We start from the raw sequence: 11,547 nt of genomic DNA on the forward strand, positions 1-11,547 counted from the left end.
CTCCACCTAGGTAAAGATCTGTGATATGCAGATGCGTGGTACTCCGAGGGACTTGCTTCCCGGTGACCCCATCTGCAGTCCCATGGCTACCGTGCTGGCCGAGGCCACGATTCAGCTAATCCGTATCCTTCATCGGACGGATCGATGGACCCACTGCATTAATAAAAAAATGATGGAAAGGCTACATAAAATCAAGACCTGCATTAAAGAGACAGGTCAGAAGCTAAAGAAAAGTCGCTCGGTTCAAAGCCGAGAGGAGAGTGAGCAGAGAGAAGAGAGAGAGAGCAAAGAGGAGGAGAAAGGTAAACATAGTAGGCACGGTCTCGCCGAGCTCTCCGAACTCCAACTGAAGACACTCTGCTTAGAGGTGTGGCCGGTGCTTGCCGTGATAGGCGGAGTCGACGCCGGTCTTCGAGTCGGAGGTCGGTGCGTCCACAAGCAGACCGGGCGCCATGCCACGTTACTTGGAGTGGTCAAGGAGGGTAGTACTTCAGCTAAGGTCCAGTGGGATGAAGCAGAAATAACCATCAGGTACGCCGTCTTCTTCACTTGCAATTTTCACAAGTTAGCATTTTCAGAGGAGATGGGGGTGGGCGGTGGGGAATAAGTAAACATTTTAGGAAGAAATGGCTGGCTTTCCTTAGGAGCGTCTGGTTTATCTCTTCTGTGCCTCAGATGGTCATGGTTTAGTTACAAAGCATCGAGCTTGGAAGTTAGAATGAGGAAGGTATTAGGTTTCACGGAATAATTAGGGGATTTTGATACAGATGATCTTTAAGCATAGGTATTCATGCAGCAAGAATGACGTATCCAGCATTTGAATGGTGTCCATTTTTCTTCCTGTTCCTCCTCCTCCATCATCTGACTGTTGGCCTTTTTTATCATTCATCAATTCTTTCCGCTCCAGGGAGAAATGACTCAGGCTACATATCAGCCGCTCTTTGAAAGGAGGAGGGAAAAATTGGAAGGACTAGAGTTATGCCTGGGGTTACCTTTGGTTTTTGCTTCCATTAGGAGACGGGAGCAAGTATTGGTGCCCTGTCTGTGCAGGAATAGCCCCAATTTTTTATAATGTTTATACAGTACTTAAGCAATCGGTGGTATTTACTGTTTGCTTACCATGTGTAATGCACCCTCCTGAAACAGAAGAGTTCGTAAGCCCATTCCCTGCCCACCAGGAACTTACAGTCTGCAGTCTGGAGCGGGAGGACAGACATCAAAATAAATGATGTAATAATTTCATGTGCAATGAGCATGTATGAAATCAATGGATTTAAGATCCATCTCATAGCTGAATTGAATCCACATTTTTTTAATTCCTTGTTAGTGCTCAGAAGTTCCCTCTGCTTGTCTACTTGATATGCTTTATAACTTCTATATATAAAATATCTTAATTTTTTTTTAGTTGTGCAGCTCCTTACGCAATATTTCCCTGCTTATGATCTTGTTTTCATACTTGGACTGACTATTATTCTTAGGCCATTGAGAATATTGAGTTTGATTCCCTGGGCCCTTCCCCCTTAACACATATGCGCACTCTCTCTTTCTCCCCCTTCCCCGCCAACCCCCAATTCCAAGAATGGGTAAATTTAATTCCATAAAATAGTTTGGAGCAAAGGTGTGGATTAACACAGAACATTTTATATTTTATTTAAATTGCCCTCGCTCCACCCAATCCTATTTACCCACCCTTCAAATCTTCAAATGGAAGAATCTGGCATTCCATTTCTTGTTTGTAGGTGTGAGATGTAGTACTGTCTTGATATTTTGAATGCTTTAAAAGCTAGAGAGATAAAGTTCAATAATTTCATAAGTAGGTTATTCACTCTGTTGAAACCAGGTGAATTTTCTACATTGAGGAAAATAGGATCCTGTTAAAAACCGCAGACATCGATTCAGTGAGAGTCATTGCCTTTTCATTCTGCGTGCACCTCTTGTGATCACTCTGAAATTAAGCGGTGTTTAAACAGATGAGACTTTAGGGGTTATTTGAAATGTACTGTAAATATTTTTTTGAAGATGTTTAGCTTTTATGAACTTTCTGAACTTCTGTAATAAATTCTATAAGAAATATTGCCATTTAAATTATCTATAAAAAGCTTTCAGTTTCTGACTAGAAACAGTGTATGTGAATCATTAAGCTTTACACTGTAAAGTTGGAAAAAACTGAAGTAATACACATGGGAACATTCGTGAAAACATTGATTATTTTTGAACAGTTTTAAAGGCCAGAAAAAGTTTCATAGCTACAAAGTTCCTTTCAAAATAGATAAATATTCAGTCCGAATACAGTTCCATGACTCACCACCTTTTCGTTCAGCATTTCATTTCCCCATTTTCTGATGTACTCACTCCTTTCCTCATTTTGAAATTAGTATCGAAAGCTAGTTCGTTTGAATTATTCACTTTAAATGCATTATGCATCTTATTTTATCTACATTATTTCCTGTACTTTCCTCCTGTCTATCCCTCACCTGCTTCTTCCTGTTGTCGTTCTGGTCTTTATTAAAGCTTCCCAACTTTTTGGTCGCCTAGTGATACTCCATTGTATAATCTGGAATCGTGTGAACCGCTGCCCTTTGATGTTGCAAGATTTCGGGGACTGACAGCTTCCGTGCTATTGGATCTCACGTATCTGACCGGTATCCATGAAGACATGGGAAAACAGAGCGCCAAGCGACATGAGAAGAAGCACCGCCATGAATCTGAGGAAAAGGGGGACATTGAGCAGAAAACAGAGAGTGACGCTGCCCCAGAGGTGCGACCTGATGACGTCAAAGGTCATGGTGCCGCAGTCTCCAAGTCAGACAATGAAATAGCTTCCTTTTCTTTAGAACCGTCACCCCCAGGTCTGGAGCCCCAATACCAAGGGGTGGAAGGAAAACGGAAAACAAACCACGAACACACTCCCAAAAACCACGATGTGGTACAGTCAGAAATCAGGGCTGTGCAGTTGTCTTATCTTTACCTTGGGGCTATGAAGTCTCTCAGTGCTCTTCTCAGTTGCAGTAAATATGCGGAATTGCTTCTTATACCAAAAGTTCTGGCCGAGAATGGCCACAATTCCGACTGTGCCAGTTCTCCCGTTGTCCACGAAGATGTTGAAATGCGAGCGGCGTTACAGTTCCTGATGAGACACATGGTGAAACGAGCGGTTATGCGATCCCCTATAAAGAGAGCCCTGGGATTGGCGGATTTGGAAAGAGCCCAAGCCATGATCTATAAATTAGTCGTCCATGGTCTTTTGGAGGATCAGTTTGGTGGCAAAATTAAACAAGGTATTTTTTTCTCAAGTTGCTTTTCCAAGTTGGTTTTTGTGGGTGTGTATGATGTCAGAAGTGTTGTCGCTAGAAGTAACTTGGAAATTTTCGTTGGTGAAGCAATTTTCTGCAAACTTTTGCCTCCGGAGATAATCCCTTAAACGTCTTCTGGGCTGACCGAACGTGGTAATGATTTGACTAATCTGATCGGGCTGGGACAAGATGAAATCATTCGTAGTAAAGCCTGAAGTTTAATTTTTTATTATAAAGTTTAGGAATTCAGTAAGTTGTCTGAAAATCTAGACATATATAAATTTACCCTGAGCCAATTTTCTCAATACGCAAGTACCACATGGAGTGGTCTGCTCCTTCTTTTTCATCATTTAAGTGTGATGTGAATTCTGAGATCTATTTGAGTCTTTCAGTCGTATTTATTGAGTGCTTACTGTGTGCAGAGCACTGTGCTAAGCACTTGGGAGAACACTGTACAACGATGAGCGGACACATTCCCTGCCCACAGTGAGCTTACAGTTTCCTCATTTTGGCTGAGTCAGAAGAGCAAGGGCAGAAGTTGTGAATATTTGTGACTCCTCCAGGTGCTAGGTGATTGAAATAATGGCAGCAATTAGTGAAAAATGCTTCCATCTTTAATATACTAATGCAGGTATTTGTTAAGCGCTTACTATGTGCAGAGCACTGTTCTAAGTGCTGGAGAAGGATATAAGGTGATCAGGTCGTCCATGTGGGGCTCACAGTCTTCATCCCCATTTTACAGATGAGGTACCTGAGGCCCAGAGAAGTGAAGTGATTTGCCCAAAGTCACCCAGCTGACAAGCGGCTGAGCCGGGATTTGAGCCCATGACCTCTGACTCCCAAGCCCGGGCTCTTTCTGCTGAGCCACGCCGCTCCTCTGTATGATTGATTGATCAACTCGAGCAGCTGTCCTTTTCATTCCTTCCGTTACCCTGAACAGTCTGAATCGGATGCCCTTTCAAAATTAACCCCCACACCTTTTTGTTTTGTAGAAGTTGATCACCAAACGGAAGAAAACGAACAAACCCAACAGGCCCAGACTCCAGTTACCACCAGTCCTTCTGCTTCTAGCACCACATCCTTTATGAGCAGTTCTCTGGAAGATACAACCACAGCCACGACCCCAGTCACCGATACCGAAACGGTGCCCGCTTCCGAGTCCCCAGGAGTTATGCCCCTCAGTCTTCTAAGGTAGAGTATTTCGGTTTCTAGGCTTCCTCAGAAATTGCACTTGCCCTAGTGCCTTCGGGAAGCAGCGGGGCCGAGTTCTAAATCCATCTGTCCGCGGCAAGTCATTTAAACTGCTCCGGACCTCGCCTGTACAACGGGGATTAGAGCAGCGAGCCCCACGTGGGACGGGGGCCGCGTCCAACCCGACTGACTCGTGTCAACCCCGGCCCTTAGCGCAGATTCCGACACACAGGAAGGGTTTAAACAGAATTTCTTCGTCCAGCTGAGCTCTTACTTGAGTTTCTTGGAATGACGTGGGTTTCAGATTGGATTTTCGGGAATCCTTATTGGCCAGGTGAATAGACTTCCAGCCAGGCCATCTCAGGAAGTTCCACTTAGAACATTTTCACGTGACTACGGTTCAACCGGCCTACTTTTCTATAATATAAAACCTTTACGTGCCTTTAAGCATCCTTCCAAATGGGTGGTCGCTTGACCTCTCCTGTCCTGGCCACGCAATCTTCAGAGGTGAGGAAAGCAGAAAGGTGTGGCTTTCTGCTGGTGCCACTATAAAGTAGATGTTATTTCGTGGTCATTTTCTCTACTGATTTTCTTTGGGTTCTATCTTCTGCTCCCTCTCAAATTTGTCACTGCCCAGCGATGATGGAGAAAATGACTGCTTCCAAAGGTCTCTGTGTCCTGGATCTGCCATAAGGTTAATTGTACTGCTTGTCTTTGTTGTTGTTTATTTTTCAAAATAGAAATTACACTGAACTTTTAATCAAAGAAGAAATTCCTCTCTACGGCTCTGATTATATTAGTGAGATTTCAAGGAAAATCAAATACAACCCTTCAGAGTCATGGTGTTAATATCAATGTGAAAGCTTATATTTTATAAAATGTAAAAATGCCAAGTAATTTTATTATCATCTTGGGCTGTCACAACTCACTTCTAGCACTGCAAATTTTAGTTACCAAAGGGTGCTGAAAATAACTGGCAATAATACAGTACTCTCCTGTGCTCCTTTCCCTTGTTTCTTGCTTAGGTGGAGGGGGAGTAAACTCACTCTCTTCTTCTTTTTTTCTTTTTCGTAGCCTCCGTTTTCCTCTCCATCTTTTTCTTTGTCTTTTATTTTCACTTTTTTGTGCCCCCATTGAGTGTTATATTTGATTTCATACTATCCCCTCGTTTTTCTTTCTCATTCATTCAGTTTTTCTTCCTGTTTCTCACCCTTCTTCTGCTTTCTCTTCTCCCTCTTTTTTTCTATCTCTTCATCCTTAATCCTCCAACCTCCTCCCGTTTTCCCTCTGGGCAGACATTTTTGAAGTAAGAGCTCTTTGAGATACCTTTTTAAAAACCGACAGGGGTGTACCTGTACATCTCCTTGGAGTTAGAAGTGCTGAATACTAAGTAAACTGAGAGTGGGCCAGAAGCTGGGGATTTAATATAAAGAAATTTACAAATCATGGGAAGATGGCCTTTCGATAGGTTTGTTTATCGGAAGGAAACTTGTGAAGCATTCGTGTCTGTCTCCATGATTAGAGGACAGGTAGTTGATTGACATTGCTAGACCATGTTTCCTGAGAGAAATCTGTGGACTAAATGATTAAATCTAAATTTATTTAAGAAGTAGCATGGCTTGGTGGAAAGAGCACAGGCTTGGGAGTCAGAGGTCATGGGTTCGAATCCTGGCTCTGCCACTTGTCAGCTGTGTGACTGTGGGCAAGTCAGTTAACATCTCTGTGCCTCAGTGACCTCATCTGTAAAATGGGGATGAAGACTGTGAGCTCACGTAGGACAACCTGATTACCCTGAATCTACCCCAGCGCTTAGAAGAGTGCTCTGGTAACAAATACCAACATCATTATTATTATTAACCCTGAAAATTAATGCCGACAAAAGATGTCATGAAAAGAAAGACCATCTAACATTTGGGTGGTCTTAGTGATTTCCTATACTTTAAGCAATTTATGCAATCTCTTGGGCTTGTTTACGTTAGCTGCCTCCAGTGGAGAAAAATTGTTTTTTCATTTTTTGAAAAATTGAATGAATGAGAGAGAAAAACAAGAACAAATTTGTTAACTTTGTTCAGTTTTAGGGCAGCAAATGCACTGTTCTCACACCCAAATTTGAATTATGCAGATTGTTGCCATTTGGAGCAGTACGCACAACTGGCGTTACATTTAAAAGTGCAGTTTTGATGCAATATCAGATGTGTCTTAAAAAAAAAAACACACCACACCCATCTGCTCCCAAATGTCATGCTCTTCCCTTCTTTCCTCTCCAAACTCCTTATCTATCCTACCCCGTTCCTTTCTCGTAACTAACTTGGAGGAGACCCGCTATGAATGGCCTCTTCGCTAGATCTAAAGCTCCCTAGCTCCTTCAGTAAGCCCATTCAGGAGTAACTTTGTAGAAACAGCAGGCAGTGGGCTGATTATCTCTATCAAAACAAGAGAGCCCTTCTCTCTTTAAAGTGTAAATCCACCCCATCCCTTGGGAATAACTGATACCCAGTAAATATCCTCAGCCAAATGTTGTCGGTCAAAATATGGTTTCTTTTGCTTTTTTTTGTGTGTGTCCCAGCCTATCCACAAGTGGGATTTGCCTGCTTTGATCAAATTCCCTATTCACTCATTACCCAAGACTTTCTGTGACTTCATATAGCTGTCCTTTGTGCCACTGATAGTGAAATTCATCTAGGTATGTGTGTCGGTCTGAAAAGACCAGCGTGAATCTCACAGTCCTGACCATACTCTGCACATTCACCAAGACTGTGTCTGGTTGTGCTATCGTAGACTATTTTGAGTCCACGAAGACGACTTCGTGAGCTTCAGCTAAACTCAGCCCCCTCCACCCCGCCCCGGAAAAAAAACCCTCTAAATCCTCTTTGTAATGTATTCCGGGACGGCAGTGCTAAAAATGTTAATAATTGTAAAATAATTTAGCCTGCCCCACGTTGTATGAAATGGCGTGATTGAAAATGAGAAGTCTGCATTAAGCTATGGCTTATTTTAGGAACGGGGAATGTCAAAAATTGGTCCGTGGATCATTGTTTCACACCGCCCCACCGAACGATTGGCACTAAATCCAGCATTTCTGGGGGCTGCGCTGAATGGGGATTACTGCCCGAGGCCCCAGGAGGGATGGAATCGCTGGCTCAGACCAGTGAGGAGCAGTATGGCCGATTCCTTCTCTTAAATCCTCCTTTCCTTTCCTTCCTCTCTCCCTCTCCCTCTGTCCCTCATGCTCTTCCCCCTCCCCACCCTGAAGTGTGAAGCTGTCACGAGTCTGCGTGGCTTTGCGCGCCTGAGCAGAACTCACTGTGTGACGCCTCTGTGGAAATTATGGCTCATCCCCGGTGTGGGGGTCCAGAAGTATCATGATGCAGGGCCACGATGGCCTGATCGTGACCGTGTTGTGGCAACGGTACTATCAAAGTAGAATCGTAGAAAGAATTTGTGACGTTTTAATCTGGGTCCCTAACCACCGTCGTTCTCTTAAAGGCAAATGTTCTCTAGTTACCCAACTACCACTGTGCTTCCTACCCGCCGGGCACAGACTCCTCCAATATCCTCTCTGCCAACCTCTCCTTCTGATGAAGTAGGAAGGAGGCAAAGCCTGACCTCTCCCGATTCCCAGACCGCAAGGCCCTCCAATCGAACAGGTTGGTGTGTTCTCTGAGCAAAATTATCGTACCCTATCTTCCCTACTCCCAAGAGGCATCTGCTTCCTCCACCTCAAGATAAGGGGGATACCCCCAAAACTCTAGTGTCTCAGCTGGGGAAGAGTGGGCAATATTTTCAGTAGCAACTAGATGATGAGCTAGATTAGATAAGGCAAAGATCACATCTGCTAACTCTACTGTAATCTCTCGAGCGCTCGGTACAGGGCTGTGCACAGAGTAAGCGCTCGTTAAATACCGTTGGTGGATTAATGCTTATTACTGAGGGAGTGAATGTCTATCCAGTTAATGTTACCAGAGATTTTCCAGGACGGGAGAATGGAAAAGGAAGGGTAATTCATGTCAATTGGAATTATGTGATTAGAGCTTCTCTGATACTGTCATCCGTAGTTAGGGGATTATTGATTTGCCGTTTTGACTGAAAATCCGTATTCCTATAACCTTCTGATTTTATTTTCCCCTTCGTTTCTTTCTTCATCCCAGCTTTGTCAGATCCAAGTAGTCGACTTTCAACTTCTCCTCCTCCACCAGCAATTGCCGTGCCCTTGTTAGAAATGGGATTCTCTCTGCGACAGATTGCCAAAGCCATGGAAGCCACAGGTAGGACCGCCTTCATTGGTCAGTACCCAGGGGGATAAAAAATAAAAGCACACTTACTATTAAAAGTTGTGGTTTTGAGAGGCTATAAATTTTGGTAAACGTTGAAGTGGAGAAGCACAAAGGCTTAGTTGACCAGAGCTTGGGCCTGGGAGTCAGAGGACCTAGGTTCTAATCCTGCCTCTGCCACTTGTCTGCTGTGTGACCTTGGGCAAGGCACTTCTCTTCTCTGTGCCTCACTTACCTCATCCATAAAATGGAGAACAGGACTGAAAGCCCCTCCTGGGACAGAGAGCTTGTATCTACCCTATCACTTAGTATACTGCCTGGTACAAAGTAAGCACTTAACAACTAATTTAAATAAAAAATGTTGATAGCATCAGAAGCAGGTAAAAGGCAACATTAACTTCTGGCATGGTGGACTAACAATTGCAAATGAAGTTTTCAAAATCAAACTCTTCTACTCAAGGCGCAAGAGGAGAAGCAGATGCCCAGAATATCACAGTCCTGGCCATGTGGATGATCGAACATCCCGGGACAGAGGAAGATGAAGAGCCTCAGTCTGGCAACACCACAGATGCCCGGCATGGAGCAGCAATTTCAGGAAATAGTGGAAAATCGAATGATCCTTGCTATCTGCAGTCACCTGGGGATATAGCGTCTGCTGATGCGGCTGAAATGGAGGAGGGCTTTAGTGAAAGGTCAGATCAGAGTCCTTCTGGTTCTTCTTCTTCTTGCATAAATAGCGACATCCCAAGTAGCTGTAAACTGGCACTTTGCGTTATTTTTCTACCTCAGATGTTTTTCTTGTGACAGAGTTCCTGTTACTAGGCAAAGCCGGATTAGGTACATTTCCCTAATGTTTCGGGTGCTTCAGTGGAAATCATTTCTCATTGAATATAAAAGAGAAAAAAATTGCAGCGGGCCTGAATTTGATATGCATAATTTCTGTATTGGGAGCGTCATCTTGAAGAGCCAATGCTCTGCTTGAAAATTGGGCATGCAACTCGATTGTGATCACTTTAATTATTGAAAACTGAGCTTGATACATCATGGTGCTATATCCGTGCAACCTCATTAACACACGAATAGTATTCTGCGTAAACTTGTTTTTCCATTCCGTAGATCGTTATAATCATTGTGCGTAAGTAATTAAGTAATCATTAAACACGTAGAGGATTCGTAGCCCAGTTCTTAGAATTGGGGAAATGCGATAAAGAATACAGAGAACCCCTGATGTCTAGAACTTCTCTTCATAGAACCACAATCAACAATTGTGTTTAAGGTTTTTAAATATTAATATGATTATGCTTTGATAATTTTTCATACTTTCTTTGAAAAAATACCAATTTGGCTTAATTTCTTTTAGTTGTTAAAATTTCTTAGATGCGCAAATCAAAGCTTCTTTCCCTACTTGTCTGTCTGTACTCGCCCGTCTTTCCTTTCCCATGATTTGCCTCTGAACCAGGAACAAGATGGTCAATCTTGTAAATCTCAAGCAGACGTGGTTCATAAATTGTTCCCTTATCATTAGAACCTTACAGGTTAGCCATGCTAGCAAACTTGATCTCTTTTGGCTGTAGACCTTAATTTGCTCAGATTAAGCATCTTAATTGTCTGGGTGACATGACTCAAAATCAGAGTTTTGTTTTGTTTTTGGGTTTTTTAGCATTAACTAGTATGGAACTTCCCATATTTTATTGTCCTGGAGAGCCACTCTGATCCCAAGGACATTAAAAAAAAAAATGCGCACACATTTTTTTTCAACTTTCCAAGTACATGTATTTCAACAAAGGCCTTAATCCAAGATTCGTCATTAACTAGATTGAAAGTGAACATGGGTGGTGGTACAGCGTTTGATGGATTTTAATTTTTTGTTGTTATCATTGGTCATTTCAAAGTGTGTTTTTAACTGCCCTTTTACAGTCCCGATAATCTGGATCACTCCGAGAATGCAGCTTCTGGAAGCGGGCCTCCCTCCAGGGGACGATCAGCAGTAACAAGAAGACACAAATTCGATTTAGCCGCTCGGACACTGTTAGCACGAGCAGGTAATTATTCTGGACTTCGGTATCGGAAGAGTACTGCTACTAAGTATTAACCTGAATACTAACAGAGTGCTAAACTCTGGTCAGAGTACAGAATTAGACCCCAGAGATACACTCGTAAGAACCGTGGCTCCCGTTTTCCTCACCTAACCCCAAAGCTAGACTCTTAAGAACTGTGGCTACCGTTTTCGGTGCGGAGGCAACCGTATGATGTAGAGACCTTCCAGTCTTTATGGCGTGGAACCCAGTTAGACCAGCGCGCAGATTTCATCCACCCTCTGTCGTGGCTGTTAAGTTTGGCGGAGATCATGAGACTGTGTGAAGCGTTCAAGTAAAATATGTTTTTCTTTTTCGTTCTGAGCGGGGCTATACCGCTCTGTACAGGCCCATAGAAATCAGAGCCGGAGAGAAGGAATATCTTTGCAGCAAGACCCCGGAGCACTCTATGACTTCAACTTAGATGAGGAGTTAGAAATTGATCTTGATGATGAAGCAATGGAAGCAATGTTTGGACAAGACCTGGCCAGTGATAATGATATTCTGGGAATGTGGATCCCAGAGGTATTGGATTGGCCTACATGGGTGTGTGTGATTGCAGCTGGGGCTGCTTTGACTTACTTTTCTGCTTTCACTGTCCTTAGCTTACTACCCGATCTGTTTCTAAAATTTAAATAGCAGACTAATGACTTCCCACTTGAAACCTTTGCCTTGCTGAATTTAATGCTTGAAGTTATTTTTGCCTGCCAATTAACA

At 43.1% G+C, this 11,547-nt stretch overlaps 1 protein-coding gene across 4 annotated transcripts in view; it reads left to right on the plus strand.

The window, feature by feature from the left end:
• The window catches only part of HERC1 (HECT and RLD domain containing E3 ubiquitin protein ligase family member 1), a 160,039-nt gene that overhangs the window by 95,509 nt on the left and 52,983 nt on the right, over positions 1-11,547 (plus strand). For all 4 annotated transcript variants that reach the window (XM_039912031.1, XM_039912030.1, XM_029065780.2 and 1 more), the window contains exons 37-44: positions 11-531; positions 2,512-3,278; positions 4,286-4,484; positions 7,971-8,131; positions 8,633-8,749; positions 9,216-9,447; positions 10,673-10,797; positions 11,156-11,376. In XM_039912031.1, the coding sequence (XP_039767965.1) occupies positions 11-531; positions 2,512-3,278; positions 4,286-4,484; positions 7,971-8,131; positions 8,633-8,749; positions 9,216-9,447; positions 10,673-10,797; positions 11,156-11,376 (2,343 nt within the window). The remainder of the gene's footprint in view (positions 1-10; positions 532-2,511; positions 3,279-4,285; positions 4,485-7,970; positions 8,132-8,632; positions 8,750-9,215; positions 9,448-10,672; positions 10,798-11,155; positions 11,377-11,547) is intronic.

The sequence above is a fragment of the Ornithorhynchus anatinus genome, chromosome 5 (assembly GCF_004115215.2).
Source record: "Ornithorhynchus anatinus isolate Pmale09 chromosome 5, mOrnAna1.pri.v4, whole genome shotgun sequence".
NCBI lineage: Eukaryota > Metazoa > Chordata > Mammalia > Monotremata > Ornithorhynchidae > Ornithorhynchus > Ornithorhynchus anatinus.